General features: G+C 46.9%; 1 protein-coding gene across 2 annotated transcripts in view; it reads left to right on the plus strand.

Annotated features, from left to right (window-relative positions):
* The window catches only part of ARHGEF37 (Rho guanine nucleotide exchange factor 37), a 496,119-nt gene that overhangs the window by 281,423 nt on the left and 195,023 nt on the right, over positions 1 to 19,673 (plus strand). For both annotated transcript variants that reach the window (XM_069651406.1, XM_069651404.1), the window contains exon 5: positions 17,371 to 17,567. In XM_069651406.1, coding sequence (XP_069507507.1) covers positions 17,371 to 17,567 — 197 coding nt within the window. The remainder of the gene's footprint in view (positions 1 to 17,370; positions 17,568 to 19,673) is intronic.

The raw sequence follows: 19,673 nt of genomic DNA on the forward strand, positions 1-19,673 counted from the left end.
ATTGTGACCCCGGGGAAGCCTGCTCTCTTCCAGATGTCATCTGCTGCATCCCCCAATATTGATATTAGAAGGCCCTTTACATCCCCCACTGTCAGTTTCTGTCCTGCGGTGTGTTTTTCCATTTCATATATCCATTTTCCCGCACCTCCACTTAATGATGGGAGCCTGCACTTTATATTTTCCTTGTCTGCATGCTTCCAGGGGACGTATTGTGGTCTAACCCCTCCCCTCTCCAGAAGTGGCATTAAGTTGTGTCCTGGTTGGCCCCCTGGGTTCCACATAATCGAATCCGTACACCCCTCCTCTTCTTCCCTGTCTTCTATATCGTCAATGGGGTCCATATTTCCCCTGCTCGTAACTGTTTCTCCTCCATCTCTTCCCCTTCTTTTATCATTTCCTTTATTTAATGTGGGCGTATGTATTTGTTCTCCCTGCCTGCGTCCAGGGAGGTCTCTAAGCCTGCCTGCATAGGGTGTCAGTTCATGGGGGAAGGGCGCTGGTTTAGATGGGCATGTTGCACGTAATGAGCGTGAGGTAGTGGAGCATATTGGACGGGATGGTGAGGGTGTAGCTGCACGTGTCTGCCTTTCTGCCATTCCTTGCTCTTCCTCCTCACTTCCCTCCAGTTCTTCCTTTCTCCTGCAGATCCATGGTGATTCTCCATTTGTCCGGGTGATGTATAATTTATCTAAGCTTTCCCTTTCACTGTTTCTTCCTTCCTTCTCCATTCCTTCTCCTTCCTCACTGCAAAAGTCCTCCATTAATGGCAACCCCCAATCTGTCTTTTTCCCCCTGATCGTTACTGTTTTTAAATCTATTAGATCCGTTCCTCCCTTGTCTTCTTTGCCACTTGCTCCCCTTTGTGCTGATGTTGTTGCTACTTCTGTGTCTCGGTATACATACCTCCTTACTTCACTCTACCCTCTCCTATCTTCTCTTTCCCCTTTATTTTTCTCTGCTATTTCTCTACCAATTTCCTCTTTTCTTTTTCAATTCCTCCATTACTTCACTACTCATCTTTTCCATTATCCTTTCTTCTTCTTTCTTCCTTTCCCATCTCGCTCTTTCCCGCTCTAATATACCCTCTACCATCCTCCCTTCTTCGTATTTCCTTGTCGTTTCTGATAGTAATCTCCTCTTCCATATTTCCATTTCCTTTTCTTTCTCTTCTTCCTCTCTTTTCTTGTCACGCATTGCTGCTCTGGATACCCTTTCTGCTACTGCCTTCACCGTTTCTGCTTCTCTCTTTTGCTCCTCAGTTCTTTCCCTCATTTTTTCCAACTCATTCTTGCTTTCTTTCCTTTCCCGTGCTCTCTCTCTTTCCTCTCTCTCGAGCTGCTTGATCAGTGCATTCTGCTCATCCCTTAATTCTGCTAATCGTTCCTCTAAAATCTCTTCCTTTTGTCTTAACAGCTCTTCTCCCTTGCTTTTCCCCTCTTCCCCTTTCCTTTCACTCTTCCTGGTGTTATCCTCGTCCATTTTCCTTACTACCTCCTCCACTTCTTCTGTTAATGAACCTCGTAATTTTAATAATACCTGTGCAGCTACCCACTCATCCTGTCCTATTCCTGCGATCTGCTCTTTGCCAATCCCCCCTTCCCCTGCGGGCATTTTCATACGAGCTGGTCCCGTCGTACTAGTCTGCTCCCTTCCCGTGTGGCTACCTGTGGCTGTATATGGTGGCGGGCTGTATGCCGGGTTAGAGTACCCCTCAGCCGCCCTTAATTGAACCATGTCTCGTAGTTCTGTTAAAGGATATAACCCCCCTTCCTCCTTTTTCACTACCTTCGCTAGGGGTATATCGTCGCTCTGTTCCTTTTTAATTTCCTTTTCGTTTATGTTGTTACTCTTCTCTCCTCCCTCTTGTCCGTTCCCCGTGTTCTGTGTGCCTTCACTCTCTTTTTCCCCATTCTCTCCTTCCTCCTTAATCTTCTCCTCTTCTGTTGTTTCCCCCATAATGAACATTCCGTTTGGTCCTGGTCGGGACCCTTGAAACATCCTCCATAAGTTAAACACCTCCACGTGGTGTATTAACTTCTTCCCCTTGTATGTGTTATGCAAATGGGTTAATAGTGAATGTTGGGTATATGGATCGAAACTGCCATTAGGCGGCCATGGTGTCGTCATTTTGTTGTCCGTTCCCTGTGTCCATTCTATGCTATACTTGATCAGTTTCTCCCTATGGGGTGACAGTGTTTTACATATGTGCTGTAGCGGGGTAGTGAGGGTGTTCCCCCACCCTCCCGATCCTGTCCTGTATGACATAGTAGCGCTTCACTTGTTATCCTTCCCCTATTTGGTAGCGGTTATCTTGCTAACAGTGTACACTATACAGTCTTAGATCTTTACCTGGCCCCGTAATTTTGGGGACTTGCGATTGTCCGCTAAGGAAAAATAGTAAAATACAGCATTTGCATTTGTATATTCTTTTCTTTCTTTTCTCCCTTTAACTAACACCTTTACGGCCCCCTGCGGCCGAGGCGCGCGTAGCCCCCTGCGGCTGTGTGCCCAGTGTGACGTTCTTATACAGCCGTCCCACCTTCTCTTATCCCTCCTCCCCCTTCTTCACTTGCCGTGGCCGGCGTTCTCCGTGCGCAGCCACGTCCCCCTTTTCACCTTCCCCCCGATCAACTCGTTACCGTTTATCTCCGTCTCCGCTCCCTTACCATAATTCTCTTCCCCACCACTCTCCAAAAGAAAGATGCCTTGTATTCGAGATATCCTATGAAAGCCCTACTGGTGACGTCACCGATCTCTTCAAAACTACTGGTAAGTTCTTCACATGTTTTTAAAAGTTCAAAATACGCTTGCAATCTACCCCCGTCAACCCCACAGCTATCTTCCTGTCACGCCTGGAACAAGGTAATCAACAATATAATCGGACTGCGCATGCTGCGTCGCCTCGTGTGTGATACGCCCCTCGACAGGAGGGCTTAACCAGCTAATTATCTTCCGTATTAGGCAACCAGCTAGCTACCGCCTACAGGGAAACGTCATCTATCTATCGAGTTTCCTGCTCGATCAATAGGGATCCTCATCTACTCATTGATCAATAATCACCAAATCATAGGAAACAGCACACACACACACACCCTTACACGTGGTCGCGACCTAGGCCAATCAGTGTCTACGAGCTGCCGCATGTGATGTTTTCGTGCTCCGCCCCTCCTCTTCCGTAACGTAGCGGACTGCTCTCGCACTTGTCCAGCTACCATTCACTTCACCGTCAACACTAATTTATCGAACCTTCGCCGTGCACCTGTGTAACGCCTCCCGCCTCCCGTATTCAATTCCTCCCCCCTCCCTCACAATCTCACATTGCTTGTTGTGCGTGGGATACTCACCAAGTTCTCTTGATGTGGGGCCGCTCGACTGCGTGCACCCCTCCAAGCGGCTCACCGCCTCCCCTCGTCTGGACCACGTCTGGACACTCGCCAACCGCGGGCGGGATACTTCTCAACCAGCTCCCGAAGACCAATATCCAGATTGCGCTGTCCGGTCTTCTCGCAGTTCTGCGATGGTCCTGTAGTCCTCAAAAGGGGGCAGCGGCAGAGGGGGCCGCGCCGCCGGGCTTCCTTGCAACAGGAGTACTCAGAAAAATAAAATAAAAGCAGACCTTAAACAGATCTCAGCAGTGCCTCCAACTTGTCGGGGGGAAATTCTCCCGGGGTCGGCTGGGCCGTCCGCGGACCTCCGGGCAGGGAGGCCCCAACTCCTCCCGTATATCCCCAAAAAAATGAGTATGAGGCACACGCAAGAAGCAAGGTGATTCTGCTGTTTATTAAACAAAACGGCAGGGATGGGTCAAGGATCGTACGCGTCCGTCCTGACACTCTCTCTCCAATCGTGGGGCTCGCAGGCCCTTTTTACCTTAGTATGACGTGCTACTTGCGTCACCTGGGAAAAGTTAGCAAAAAACCTATCGCCACTCTGGATTGGTTCCTCGAGTGCTAGGGTTAGTATAGCATACGTATAGAGAGCGTTATTAGTGGTTGAGGGTCAGTCAGGTGGTATACTTGGGTTGTCCCTTCAATTTGATACATGAAAATTGTTACATGAAGACCCCTGAGGATTGGCTAATGTTAATGGCGTCAGTGATAAGAGCCCCATGTTCTGATTGGTCCACTCGCGAGCCCCCCAGTCTGGGACCATCGCTGTTCCCAGCTTGCGGTGCACCTGTCATTTGCAACAATGTATCACTATGGGTATGTGCAGACAATGTGAGGATTTATTCATATGCTGGAAGGCAGACTACTCCCACCACCGCAGATGTCCATTGAGTCGCTTAATTGTATCTGCCTGTGTCTTGAAACGTGGGATCCAGGTGCCTCCCTCCTCCTGGGCCTGGCACCCCGTCAGGTTCGGCTTGGTCACGTGAGGAGAGATCGTGGTTGAGGCAGAATTATGCATATTTAATATTGCATTTTCTACTGTGTGCCTGGCTTAAGTTGCAGGTGTGACCTTGGCGTCGGCTTGTGGCATGCGAGTTTGCAACATTGTGCCCTTGACTGTCTGCTCTCGCCGGGCTCATTATGCAGGGTCAGCAACTGTACTCTTGCTCGTTCAATGTTCATGGAAGCTCTTGCTTGCGGCCTACTTGGGCCTGGTGCATAGGTGGAGGCGTTTGATGCACGGCGCTTTAGGTTATGGTATCATATTGCTTTATCCCCAGTATCATGTCTTCGTTATATTTCTCATTGCAATGCATGGGTTAGGAGAAGCTTGAGCAAGCATTTTAGATGAGTTCATTGTGCGTCTTGCGTTTCTGCATTTTGAAAAACCTATGTGAAAAATAATAAAGATGCGCGTCAGTGGGTGTGTCTGTCACCTACGTCATAGCACTGAATATGTTCTTCGTGTGGATTGGTGTGGGAGTGTCCAGTGTGCATGTTTGCATGGGTGTGCTGACCGTTGGCTAGGTCGTCATGGCATCTCTAACGATGTGTTCATTTACTGTTGAATGGTTCAGTCGAGTTCATCCATGCCGCAGGTGTCGGCATGGGCATGGCAGGCTGGTGGGCAAGCTGGTGGACACATCCGTATGTTCCTGTACCAGGGTATTTGGTCGTCTGGTAGATGGGCAAACTCCTCTTGTGGCGGGTGTCTGGGCCGCGATCCTCTAGGCCAGGGGTGTGAGGGATTGGTGGGAGCCTTTTGTTCCATTCTCCCACTTCACTTTCTTCTGAGGATGTGTTTTTTGGCAAGTTTCAGACACTTATGCATTCTGATCCCATGAAGGTGTACTTAAAGGATTTATTTAAGGAAACGTATCCTAAGCCACCTGAACTGCCCCCTGCTGTAGCAATCCCTCGGCAGGTCCCGGCCGTGCCACCTCCTCCACCACTTCCTGTGGGGCCTCCTCCTCCACTGCCTCCTCTGCCTCCACTTTCTCCCGTTGAAAAGACTCCCGTTGCGCTGTCAACCCTGCCCTCAGGCCTGAGGTGCCACATGCAGCGGATAAGGTTTCTGCTCCCGCCTCACTGGGTGCAGATGAAGCGGACCTGGACAGCAACGACCAGCCCCACTCTATTGGAGCCTCTCACGACTGGGTTGTGGACATGATGGCATTGCTAAATATTCCAATACCCGAGCCTTCGGAACCACAAGAAGGGGTACTTTCTGGAGCTTTTACTCTGTCAACACAGGAGTGCACTGGCCTGTTCCTTCAAAAGGATGTCCTGGCTGAAGCCCGCAAGGTCTGAAAAAACCTCATCCGGGCACCACCTAAACAAGAAAATTGATGCTGGCTACAAGCTACATGCATCTGAAGACCTATCCGTGTCTGCATGTTCACTCCCCTCATCGACGGTGGTGGGAGCAGCTGCACTCCAGTCGAAGCCGGCCTCTACATCCTCCACTGCTGCATCTCACATAATTTCCAAGGAGAACACGCTTCTTGACGCCATAGGGGAAAAAGGTATTTCCAATTCGGCTCTTAAGCTGCGTCAGGCTAATGCCTAGTTTATCCTGGCGGCTGCTAATGTCAAGCTGTGGAAGGATCTCGCTGAGTTTCAGGAATGTATTCCTCCTGATGGGCTCGAAGGGCATGAAGTTAGGATGGGGAGGGTGGATGTAACACTCTCTTTTGTTGTAGCCATCCAATTGTCCAGCAGGCCCTTTAACTGTACCCTCCTGACTGTGCCATCCCTCATGTGCCTGTATATAGTCTTTTTGGCCACCACCTGAGTCGCGTTCTGTATTTTCTTTGGAGATAATTCCACTGCTTGATTTGCCTGAAATATTCTCCAATTTCTTCCTTGCAAGTCATCACGTGTTTAAAGTTCTCTGCGGTGGGGTCAGTATTTTTTCCATGAGAGAAATTTCTGAACGTAGTGCCTCTAAAGCATCACTCTGGGAGGCCACCACAACATGACCCGCTCCCGGCAGCATCAGGGATCTAATGGGGTGTATGTTTCCTTCCCCATTGCCAACTGTCATTCCGTTTGATCTCTGATGAGAAGGGGAGCTCAGGGTTGTGATATCGTTATCCAGCTGTTTTGCCATGACTTGCATCCGGGTTTCCATACTTGCCGTATTCTGACTAGCCTGCCGGGTGGTGTCCACCAGCCTTACCACTATTTCCTTCAATCCTTGCTGTTCCAGCGCCCTTTTGGCACATACACACAACTGCTTCAATTTTGGCCTCAATTGATTCCAGGGTCGCCCCTTTGAAGGAAGGGATTTTGTGTGAGGACTCGGAAAGCGTGGAGACATCGGAGAGAGATTCTATCTCTGCATCACTTTCACTAGAGGATGAATAATAGGTAGTAAGTAATTTCTCCAGATCAGGGGTCTGTGACAAATTTTGGCCCAAATTATTGTCATATACAAAGTGCTTTGGGCCCATCAAATTCCTTTGAATCACTTGACATAGCTTTAACAACGTATCATTGTTATTTATCGAGATGTTCTCTGAGAGGGCCTTAGCCTCTGTTAATGTTTGGTCCAATTAGGGCTGGACATTCTGCTCCTTCACCCTAGCGTCCATGTTAGTCCCAAAAATATGACTCAACTTTGATTGCATCGATGTCTGCAGAGCCCTCTCTCTCTCGTTTGTGTTTTTTTTTCTTTTTTTCTGGCAGGGTGAAGACATTATTTTTTCTTACCTACCGGCAGGCTAGTGGGAAATTTACCATGGGAGTGGCTGTCACTTCACAAAGTCACCCGTTGGGTATTTTCCTTTGATTTCATTTTCTGATGCTTAGGACCAGTGCCAAGTACGTGGGAACCATGCAGCATCCCCAGAACTCAAGGTGCAAAGAATGAAGAACAGCCCGCTGACACCGGGAAGCTGCAAGGTGCACAACCTACACTCACCCTTAGGGGGCGCAAATGTTACACAACTTGAAAGCTGGCGCTTGCCACTTCAGACGTTCACTAGGACACAAGCACTAGCTCAGGGTCCACTTTTCACACAGTAATAAGCTTTCTGGTGGCTCTCATGGACCCAGCCACCCCTGCCCCCCCCCACTCGACCACCCACATTACCCACCAAGCGTCGCCTCCAGCAAGGTGCGGGGTGCACTCCCTGCTAGGGATAAGTCTTAGGTCACAGGTCGCGGGGGGGGCGGCGGCGGCATGCGAGTCAAGTTGTAATTTGATCAGATTAATAAGTGTGCTTCTGTTTTGTAAATGGAATACGTGAAAAGGGGTCATCAGGTGCTAAATGTACCTTTCCTGTATAGCGACCTGGGATTAGGTAACCGTCCATAGGTATCAAGCTGAATCTGGAGCGTTTTCTCCTCTGTCCTTCTGTGCCCTCTCAGAGGCTGCTCAGGCTTTCAGTCGAGCCAGGCCAGCACTGGTTTTGACACCACAGCACACCAAAAAGAGACTTAGCAAGAAGGCTAGCAGAAACACTAGAGGAAAGGACCTGGGAAAGAGCTCAATCTCTGTGTCAAGCCGCACACCAACTATTCTGGAGCTGTCTCTGACACAGCAGCCTCGTTCTTACATGAATATCCCTCGCTGATACATCTTTCAAAAGATCATAAGAAATGTGGAACGATTTCTTCCATTATGTATCAGTTTCCAAACAGGTTTTCCTGTACCTTGCTTTTGAAGTTAAAATGGAATCTATTGTTAACTAGTGAGGTCTTCTTGAAGGGAGGTCTGATACAACCGGATGAATTGGATTGTAGGTATTGTAGTCTAAGGGAATTTTAGAAAAATGTAAACATCTGTTAATAGAACGTTCTGCTTTGAATGTCCAAATGTTGTGCCACCGGGGGAAATTGTGGGGTGCTAGTAAGGAGTCCAATGTTGACCTGTTGTGGCAAAGATGTGTTAACGTTCAGAACACCTCAGATGAATTGGCGATTGCAGGATTCCTCAAGTGTTTAAATTTAGACAGGGCTCAATCTTGAGAAATAACTTTCATTTTTTATTTTGAGGTTTTATGATGAATGATTTTAAAGTATGTCATTAGCTAGGATGTAATTGCGTATGTTTTCTTAAGGTCTGTATAAATCAAACAAATAAACTAAAATGCAAAAAAATAAGATCATTCAGTGGTTAAAAATATTGTCATTGATTGAATTGGCAATAACTAACCTTTGCTCTTGCTTGCCAGTGGAACCTTTGAGCTGGATATTGAAAGGAGGCAAAATATCTTGAGAGGAGTTTGCTCTTATGGCAAATGTATGTTTGCTGCCCTGTTTTCATCTTATAGCACCATACATTTTTGGTTTAGTAGCTTATGATTACTCTGGATCAGAATCAGACTGGCCTATAGGGCAACAGGCCTATGGCAGAACCAAAAACACAAAATGCTGGTTTGGGCCCGTTTTTTTTTTGGTCAAAGTGGGCCACTTTTTTCCCAATTTGGGTCAGTTTGATGATTTAATTCACTCTGCAGCTAATAGTTTTGACCAGTGCTGGTGAATAATTCTTCTTTAAAATGCACAATTTTCATCACACTTTCTCAAAAAAACTCTCCCTTGGGTACTGCTCAAACAGTGTCACATAAGGAATGAATATACGTTTGCATCTGTGGGCCACTTTTGCATTGGTGCCCGAGACGGTTTTATGGCCCAGTCCGACCTGGTTCTGGATTCATGGTGTTGCTCTATTCCCTGCTCCTGCAAAAGGAGAAGGAAAGCAACACAGATTAGTGCATGTTTTAATTAGGTGTACCAATGATTCAAGTTGAACTGCAGCAAGATAGTGTGTCTCTCTCAAATAAAGTGATAAGCTTAACACAATGTTCAATTCATTATTGAGCCTTTGTCCATGGGGAAATGAATCGGCATAGACGGTTCCTAGTGATGGCCTCGACATCCAAAGCATCGACAAACCATAGCATAGAAGGAAAAAGCATCTAAAAAAAAATTCAAATGAATTTTTTAAAACTTTTTTTTATGGAGGGTCAACCCCCCCCCCCCCCACCCAACTCCCCTTTTTAATGGTTTAAAACACATGTTTAGTAAACTAAACCCTTTACCATTGAAAAAATGCATTCAATGTTATTTTTAAATACATTTTTTTCAATGCTATCGTTTGTTGATGCTTTGTTAGATGTAATGACGGGATACCTCATAGACGGATGACGTCTCATGTTTCATGGTAATGCATTTGACAGATTTTCTATTCAATTTGCATGGTAAATAAGGAACACAACAGACAGGCAATGTTGGGTTGTTCTGTGCTGGGTCCACACCCACTGCCTTACTAAACCTTAACGTAGTTCTATGCCATGCCTACCGCAGAACAGATAACCTCACCCAGGACACGTTAAGCAGTCTACAGCCACTTCATTTTTGAAAGCACACGCGCATCACTTGCTGCTGCTAGGAAACCACCAATAGGGCAATGCCCGAACCAAAAACACAAACTGCCAGTGTGGCACCGTTTTTTGGGTCAAATTGGGCACTTATTTGTGTGGGCCAGTTTGATAAGTTACTTCAGCATGTGGGTAGTAGTTTTGACCAGTATTATTGAATAGATATTCTTTAAAATGTACAATGTGCACCACATTTGATCAAAGGAACCTCCCACTTGGGTACTAGTACTCGGTCTTTCACAAAAGGAATGAATTGGCAGTTTGCATTGCAAATACGTCATCACCACGCACACCATCCATCCAGATGAGCAAGTGATGCATGTGATATGATATTATATATGATATGATGGGTTATTGATGTATGTGCATCCTTCTGTTCTATTTGCGAGGTCACTGTCACACACAAGGGAGACATTTCATATTACCGGGCAAAGAGGCAGGCCATATAACTACTAGCAACATGTACAGTGTTTGCGCAAGCTTTTACTAATAGTGGAAGAGCCATGTATTACCAAGAACCTTGAGGGGGCTTGGCTTTCTACAATTTTAGCTAAGAATTACATTGGCAATTTGGCAGGATTCCTCCTTTGAACCAAACAATATTTCTAAGGCAATATTGCCCACAATTCAATAAATACCCAAATGCTGTCATATAATGGTCAGTCGTGAGGCACTGGGCAGGCACTGGGCAGCATAATTACAAGTGGATTGCAAAAACGTCCTTTTGTACTAGACAGTACTGCGACTCGAGTCACGGTGACGTGACACCTCAGAAACTAGAGTTCCAACAGCAGAATTGAGCAGCAAGACGCACTTAAAAATTCAAAAGTTGTGCGCGAGCGAGGTCTTTCCTCCTCTGCCTCTCCGTTGGCACACATTGAGCCGAGCGGCAGCTGGCGCAGGGGGCTTGGCTGCAGCACACTTGCAGCAGGAGTTGCTGGCTTGCTGCCGCAGTCAGACACCGCGCAGCCCAGCCAGTATACGCATGCCTGCGATCCGCCTTGTTTAAAATAATTACATGAGGTTGGGGTATCCACATTGGCACGGCACGCAGGCGCGTGTGCCGGAGTGCCGGTGCCAGCCAGACCCAGCCCAGCCCTTAGCAGTCAGAGCCAGCCCAGCCGAGGGCACTAGGGCAGGGCTCTGCCTGCTGCCACAGTGGGTGAGGACGGTGACACTGCCAATGCCAGTCAGTGCCACACACTACAGTGCCACACAGTCACAGGACGCTCTACCCGCCCGGGCCGGCAGAAGCAGCACTGCCACTGCTGCACAGCCGGAAGTACAGGGGGGGGGGCAAGAATAAATAGAACAATAATGGCCGTAACGCTCCCTTCCACAGTGTACCTCGTCAATTTCCCTTACTGATCAAGCTATTTAGTGGCCACCATAGCTTGCAGGGCTCGAAATAATGCGCATAAGGTAACTCGGTATGCAATGTTATGTGTCGAGCTGCACCCGTAGCCCGTAGATACACAAATCGACATAAGTCCAAGCCACACGTGTGCTCATATTATAGTCGACCTGCGTGCTTTTATGCCGGTTATTCCCATCCCATCATGGGATTGGCCACCCATAAGAAACGAAACCCACAGGTCAGGCCACTGCATGCATTGCAAGTCACACCTCGCAGCCCACAACACTGCAATTTAGTGGCAGCAACAAGCTCGCAGTACCAGTGTGGACTGGAGCACCGCTCAGTTCCCCTCTTACAGTTACAACTGCAAGTAAATGCATAGAGGCAATGAGCATCCAATGTGTGGTGCTGCAGGTAGAGTGCAGGTAGTGTGCAGGTAGTGTTCTTGTTTCATGGTGCCCTTGCAGGTCATAGCTTGTTACAAACATAGTTCTTATCTTAGGGAGAGTGACCTCATAGCAGTGAAATCAAATGTCTATTTAGGGGATCTGCTGATCCGGAAGGGGGGAAACAGCATTGCACACATCTCATTGTGGGGGGGGGGTAAGGCCTGGGGGCATATTCGATACTCCTTTTCAGATACAGAGGAGCTGATGTGTCATTGGTGAACTGCAATTTGTGCAATTATTAAAATAATTAAAAACTACAAAAAGTGCACAAATGAGAATCATCAAAATGGGCCCAGGAGGTCAGCCAGCAGCACCACTCTGCAGCAGCCTGGCTGCCAAAATCGCTTTTCTCTCTTCTCGTCCCTCCTCCCTTGATTCATCCTGGGTGCTCACAGCCCCTTCCCATTCCTCGGCATCTCCCTCGGCTTGGCCTGGGTGTCCCTAAGACCCCCACCCACCTACTCCTCACTTTTGTTTTTTGTTCCATTTCACTGACAAAACGTCAAGTTGCAAATCACCCAGAATTTAGACTGCTATCATCCTTCTCTGCCGAAGTAAAGTGATTTTGTTCAACACACCTATTTTATGCCAATAAATAGCATAAACAAATCACAGATACAAACGTCAAGTGCCATTTCGGAAACACTAAAAGTGAAAATGGTTGCCATACTTAAATTACACGGATAGAACTGGAGAGTTTGGAAAAGGTCACAAAAACAGTAGGGAGCAAATACAAAATAAATTACACTTTTTTACACAAATAACTACATGCATAATTTCTGACCTTCGGCAAAGCCGTAGAAATGCTGCCCAAATCTGATGCCATTTCTAAATAATGTTCTACCCACTGAATGTTTTCTTTTGGGGACTGGGTAAATGTTTGAAGTCCCCAGGCCAGACTTTCCTACAGATTTCCTGCTGATTTCCAAAGTCCCTCTTTTCTGTTTACAATACATAGTCCCTCTTCTCTGTTTACAGAGTCATTGTGTGTCACTTGGCTCTTTCCTCCTCATCCCTTTAGCAGCACCAGCTTAATATATGCTCTATGATTCATAGAACAGTGGTCTCCAAACCCTCTTTCAGTGTAAATAATGTTGCCCTAGCAAATGCTAGAACTGCTTAAAGGCAGTCACCTTCATCTCTTAGAAAAATAGCCTTGTCCCTTCCCACGGACACCCTTAGGCGGACCAGCCCCACAGTTGGAGAACCACTGTTGTAGAAGTCCTTCGCCTTAGAGAAGACTGGATCATATGCTTTAGTGCGGATCGGGGTCATGTTTACTCTGGGTGATCTTCCCTCTCCACCCACAGTGTGCTAGCTCCCCTTACATGTTTTCCACGCTGTCTGATTGTCGTGCTCTGTGCCCCTCGCACCCTTGCCCTCTGGCAATCCCTGGCAGCCTCCTCACATTTGTGTTGCACCTGCCCTCAATCCTCTGTTTCCATTGGCATGGCCGGTCTCAACCATTGTCCATTTTACACAGGGGGATCTGTTAATCTGAACTCCTGGGTGGAAGAGTTTCATGGGAGACACCTCTGTTTTTTTTAGTTTTTTTTTTTTTGCATGGGGGAAACCAACCCCCATCTTTTCTCTGCAGCTTCTGCGTGAGGACAACACCATCAGATCCTTAAAAAGACACATATGACCCAATTACCTCAGAGTACTTATTCCAACTCTGCTCACATGTGTGCAAAGCCTGTCCCTTCTCATACAGAAGTGTGTCGCAAAGAGAGCAACCATTGTTAATTGCAATATTTAGACGCCGAGCGGGGACATGTTTGATGTGGATTGCTCGGTGCTATGTGATTATCTCGATTATTAACGGCTGCACAAAAAAAGAGCCATCATATTCGGCCGATTTTGTGCGGCCTTTAATACTCGAAATACAAGCAACCCCCCCCCCCCCTCCCCACCTTTGAAATCAGAGGTTTCACCCCCCAAGCCCGCTTTAACTCCTACCCCAACCGTGCCTCACAATCACAAACACACCTTATCCCCAGCTCCCTGCCTCACATATAAAATCACACAAACACACACTCCTTCTCCCCACCCCCCCCCCCCCCCTTTCATACACACACGCACGCAAGCACGCTCCTCCCTATCTCGGTCAGCCTGTCCGCCCCTGCGCGCACTCGTGTGCAGCAAGGACGTGACAGGAATTAAGATTTAGAAAGCCCGCTCTGAGCGTTCTCAGGGCGGTCTTTCTATATTGGTCTTTTTCATTTTCGAGAAAATGAGAAGGACTTTCACTTATTACCGATTACTCAATACACTCATAAAACCACATTTTGGCCCAGCAGGCTTACTGTACACAGGCACGCCCATGACTCATGCTGGCTGCAGGCAACCCTTTCTGGCTTTGCTGCTAGGTTCACAGTGCAGTGACAGCATGGTCTGAAGAACTAATGCTTGAACCTGTACTATTCCTTGGAATATAATTACATTATGCAACTTTCAAAGCTCTCTGAATTTATATTCAAATCAGTATTTTCCTCAAATTAGTCCTCCTATTTGGGACATGATGCCGGCTGTGTTTTTCTAGCTGGTTAGGTTGTGTTATGTCAGGTTATGATATGTCTGGTTTAGTTACGTTATTTCCTATTCATGTCAAATTTTACATCCCTTGAAACCGCCATAAATCGGAAGGTAATACGCCACAAAACATCCAAGTAAGCAAAGAGAATAGACACGCAAAGCACTCGGGAAAACACCCATGACACCTGAAGTAGACTGCAGATTTTGCACCAGTGTTGGACCGAAGAGCCACATGCTGACCTCCATTAACAGGACAAGGTAACTGCAGCCCAATGTTGAGAAGGGTAGACCAGACTGGATTAAGCAGATTCACCCCAGAAGAGCTCAGTCTCAGCCGAGTCTCGGTCTATCTCCCACACAACCATAGCCATCCCCATGAAGCTCTTAGCAGGCCTCAAGCATTAAAAACCCACCCTCATTCTAAATTGCCCATAATTCCCTCCAGTTTCCTGTCTGAGCCTAGAGGTGGAGGGGGGTGTTCTCCAGTTCTATTGTACATGGTCTTAACACACCCAGCGTCAAAGCGGCACTATGGCAGTTGTGGAAGTCTTCAACTGACCTACCCTGAACCAAAAACACGCATTGTATCACACAAAATGGTGCCAGACTGTCACTGCATACAGGAGGACTGGCAAATGCCCTGTCTCCCCCTGCCTTCCCCGTTTGTCATACAACCACTCTAATGAACACAGTCTGCATAGGAATTCTGGAGTATATATTCTCACTATAACTGAGTAAATATTACTATACTTTGCTAGCCTACACCTAGGTAAAGCAGCCCACTGTCTCACCATGATAGAAATAAAGTCTAGCGTGACATGACAAGAAACAGGCTCTTATTAGCACATGGAGATCGTTATTGACCTCCTCTCGGCCAATCAGAATGTTCGGAGTGCATTCAATAACTACTGGTATTGACAACATTCTGTGAACATTCCGACTTTAAAAGCAGACGGGTGAAAGAGATTGCAATTGTACAGGCAAGGGGGCTTTCAACAAGACACTTCCTCTCTAAGAGGACCTATTTTTTCACTGCAACATCCTATTTAAAATATCAAAGAGAAAACTAAATGTGGGAAAATGCTTTCACTTTCTTTTAGAGAAATTGTTTCCTTTTACACGACCCCGAATGCTTACTATCTCTAGTTTAACCAAGTTTGCAGTTGAAATGCATAACTTAAGAAGACAACCTTGTTATTTAAATACTACAAAATAAATCCACATTTATTTAATTTACTGAGTTTGTCAGTGTGCTTTATCATTATTAAACTAGCGTTTTTTGTTTCACCGCAAAACATGGTTTGCTAGTACAACCTTTGTGATGCTGAGGTGGCAGTTTGTTTTGAAATGTACTGTATTCGTTCAGTTTGACCTCTCCCTTTATGGACCTTGTGTCACCAACAACATTCACCTTGATGCACAGTCTTTTGTTCACTGGGTCACTCCTGGCTCAGGCTTTCCAAGCCTGAATTTAACATTCTGGAGATTTGTCCTCTGGTGCCACATATAGAGATGTCCAGCAAAAAGCCACCAAACATCCAGTATCACTCTTGTCCCCCAAGCATCAAACATTACCTTCTATAATAATTTCAAATCCTCCATATCTGCGTTGGACACGCAACACAATGATTACATCACTTGATGACGCATCCTCCTCCATACATTTACTGTACGACGATCCACCCAACAGGGCTGACATGCACCCATAGATCATAAAACATGTCTTCCTTCGCTGCATCTCTCCCTGCACTGGTTTGCAGCATCCATTCCTCACTTCCCTTTATCATTTCCTCCTTCCCACAGACGAAGGTCTGGATACCCGTGGTGGGGGCTCGGTACTTTACTCCACAGACTAGACTAGACTGGGCACTCTCGTACTACTGCTACGGTGGCCGCTTTCTGCACTATAAATACCCATTCACGGAACATGGTCTTATGTCCGAATCTGGCAGGTCGACCTCAGCACTGCAACCTTCCACAGTTGATACATTGAGTACCATTACAATGTGTGGTGATGTCATGCAGCGTCCCAGCCAACCAAGGAGCATGGAAGCCGGGTCGTGGCATAAGCCCACATTTCCAGCCCCAACCAGATACGCTGGATGGCGCTGATACTGATATTTACTTAACTGCTCTACTTCCTCCATCAAACCCTAAACCAGCCCGCCTTCTCCTCCTGCCTGCCCACCCACCCTCGAGCAGAGCCATCCGCCACAACTCTTCTCCACCTACTGAGTGTCCATATTCGCAAAATCACCTTCACTACCTGAAAGCCCTGTCTCTGCTGGCCATCATGGAAAGGAAGGAGGGACTAAGAGTGGTTCACTTCTACTTTTTCCCTGGTGGTCTACTTATGCATTTTTGTGCACCTTGTGAAATTAAAAAGAAACTATTGGCACCCCAGACAGCATGTCGGGGTGCTAACAGCTATAAGCACCTCGGTGGAGGAAAAGGGGCGGTTTACAACCTGGTGTCAAAGGTTGGGCTTTGTGGCATTAGAATGCGATAAAGAACTCAACCTCTGTGCTTGGTGCTTAAATAGCCCCAGTTAGTGAATCGCTTACAGGGAGTAGGAACCGGTGCTATAGAAAAGCCTGATAGTACTGCCTTCACATCATGCCATTGAGAGATGGAACAGGGGTTGAGTGCCTAGTAAATGCTAGATGAAGGGGCATTATAAGACCATAATGCACGCTTATAGGGTCCTAAAATTGCATTTATTGAGACATTTCTGCGGGGTTTCTTAATCAGGCAAAAATTATGCAATAAATGCAATTTTTATGCATTTTTTTATGCCGCAAAATATCTGATTTTGCAGTATCGTGGAGGGCATGTAGCCCAATATTTTATGCAATGTGGTTTTCTTTCTCATTTCTCAATGGTGGAAAGCCTATAAATAATTCATAGTAAGGATTCCATTCATGTCAATTACACTGTTTTAAACTATTTGTAAATATAGAATAAAAAACTCTGAAATAAACTTGTTGTTATTGTATCATCTATTATTTCCCTGTTTAATGGTGCGCTTATTGAATGTGGCAGGATGAAAGACTGAGTTGGCTCTGCTGGAGTCCAAATTTGTAGCAAGAAACGGTGCACACCGTTTTCCGCAGGAGGTGCATTAACGTACTGGTCTATCTTACTAACATAACGTTACCGAACAGTGGGCATACAGATTTGGTGGTTCTATCATGCTGCCTGTGCTCCCCACCTAGCTCTTTCTTCCTGTTCTTTTCCCCCCATGACAGGCCACGCGCTGTGCCAGACCTGAGCTTCCTGCTGGTGAAACCCGTGCAGAGGATCACCAAATACCCCCTCCTGCTGAAGAAAATTCTGGAGAGCGTCCCCGCCTTCGACAGGGCTTACCCGGTCCTGAAGGAGGCAAGCGCCGCCATGGAGGAAGTCAACTGTCGCATCAACGAGTTCAAAAGGAACAAAGAAGTCGGTAAGAAGGGGGTGGCAGGAACATTTGGGGTGCAACGGAACACGCATAGTTTATGGTCAGTTTCTCTATGCTATGACATGAATGTGGCAACGAGTGTGCCGGATATGCCAGTGCCCATGAAAGACCAGTAGGGCATGGGAAGCGTCAGTCACACGTTCATGTGACTGACTCTGCCTTGGCCTGCCATTTACTCCACTCGTGGGCGTTTGTTTCTCCATCGGTTGCCTTATTGGAGTTGTAGTTTTGGGTCACTTCAACTGAATAAAGTGGACTGAAGGAAATCTAAAGTAAAGGAAAGCCCAGGATGGGCTGGTGTTTCCCTGGTGACATAGAATTATCTGGTACCATTATGTGTGTAGGGCAGGCAAGGGCAATACATCCTTTCGCATGATGGAGAAAAAAGTTCAAAACTGATGTTTACTTTCAAAAAACGTATTCAATGCTCATTTTCTAATAGTTAAATCTCAACAGCACTGTCTTCAAAAACAAGGCTAATGGGGGGGATCAAGTAAACTGCGCATTTAGCGTATGCCTTTCCATGTAATTAACACCATTCTGTAATAGGCAAAACATCTGCCGGGACATCAGTTTAAGCAGTTCCCATTTTTCACTACAGGTACTCGGATTATGTCATAGTCATAGCTTTGATAATGTGAGGTGGTGGGATAGCTTATCAGTGTAATGAGAGGCTATTTGGTGGCACTGAAAGGGAGACAAAGCCATTGCAATACAGAGATGTTGGCTGTGGCATGCATTGGATTTTTTTCACATTATTTTGTGTGCCCAAGGTAGTATGCATCATCATTTACTCTCAACAGCACGAACACTGCACTGCGAATCAGTTTAAGTATTGACATTGCAATGAGACATGCTTGTCATCCGTCTTCTATTTCCATTATGTCATGGAAATAGAAAGTGGCAAAAAGCCTCACTCATTGCATGTCACTGGTGTTTTCTCCTACTGCCGATGCCGTTACAGGACTTGGATAGTGGTAGAAGGCTAGCCTCTCAGTTCAAGCATCTGTGTAGCATGGTGTTTCAGTCCCCTCTGCATTGCTTCTCCATGTGCTCTGCCCGTGTGGAGGTGTAATTTAAGAATCACCCCCTACCTCACTGCAAGGAAAGCCCTGGGAATTGTTATAGGGACGGTGGAGCCCGTGTATAGATGGGGCCGTCCAACCCCCTCCACCCCCTCAAAAAAACCACACAGACACCTTGTCCTTGTTCAGGTCTCCAGATGCACTGCACTTGTGTACCGGACGTCCCATCTTTATTAGCTTGGCCTCGTGACTGAACACGTCACAGGGCTCTTAAAGAGACACACCACACTCCTCCTTTTCCATAACCAAACAAAATAAGCACTACATTTTCACAACAGTCACAACAGGTGACCTCACAAAGGATATGATCCAGCGTTCACCATGATGGTCAGTTCCACTTAGGCCAATAATGGTTGGCCTCCCAGGAGATCGACTTCAAAGTCCTTGAGGAAGAGCAGTCACCGGCGCCGCTGTCTCCCTGGGTATCTTCTGTCTCTCTCAGGATTTTCCTCCCTCAGAGTCGTACCCCTCCTTGATTGATGGGATCTCCCTCTCCATCGCTGTACTCGGTGTCAGACTCATCCCCCTCTAATCCTGGCCACCGTGGGACTCCCTCGCTTCGCTCTGAAGGTGTTTTCTATGCCACTCTCTCCAGTTCGGTCGGCAATCTTGTGGCAGAAGCTAGAGTTCTTTGTTACTTCTGTTCAGCCATCCGAGGCAGTGAACATTGTACCCTTGGCCAGCACTACGTCCGTGGGTGTGGGTTTATGGGGTAGGGACAGCTTCGTCCTCAGATTCCCGGACTATATCAGCACCTTATCACCTGCTCCCAAGTGCTGTTTTGGTAAAACTTTCCTGATATTTTCTCGCTCATTTGCTCTTCTCCTTCACTCCAACACCTTGTGATCATCGATTACACCCAGGCTCCGGATTGGATGATCTGGAAACAGTTCTCTTGTGTGCTGTTGGAACAGGGACTCAGCTGGTGGTACCCCAGTCGAGCATTGCAGGGTGGACCGATATTCCACCAGGAACTGGTATAAAGCTTATCGCTCAGTCTCCTTGT

Source organism: Ambystoma mexicanum, chromosome 3p (genome assembly GCF_040938575.1).
Source record: "Ambystoma mexicanum isolate Mex_15411 chromosome 3p, UKY_AmexF1_1, whole genome shotgun sequence".
Taxonomy (NCBI): Eukaryota; Metazoa; Chordata; class Amphibia; order Caudata; family Ambystomatidae; genus Ambystoma; species Ambystoma mexicanum.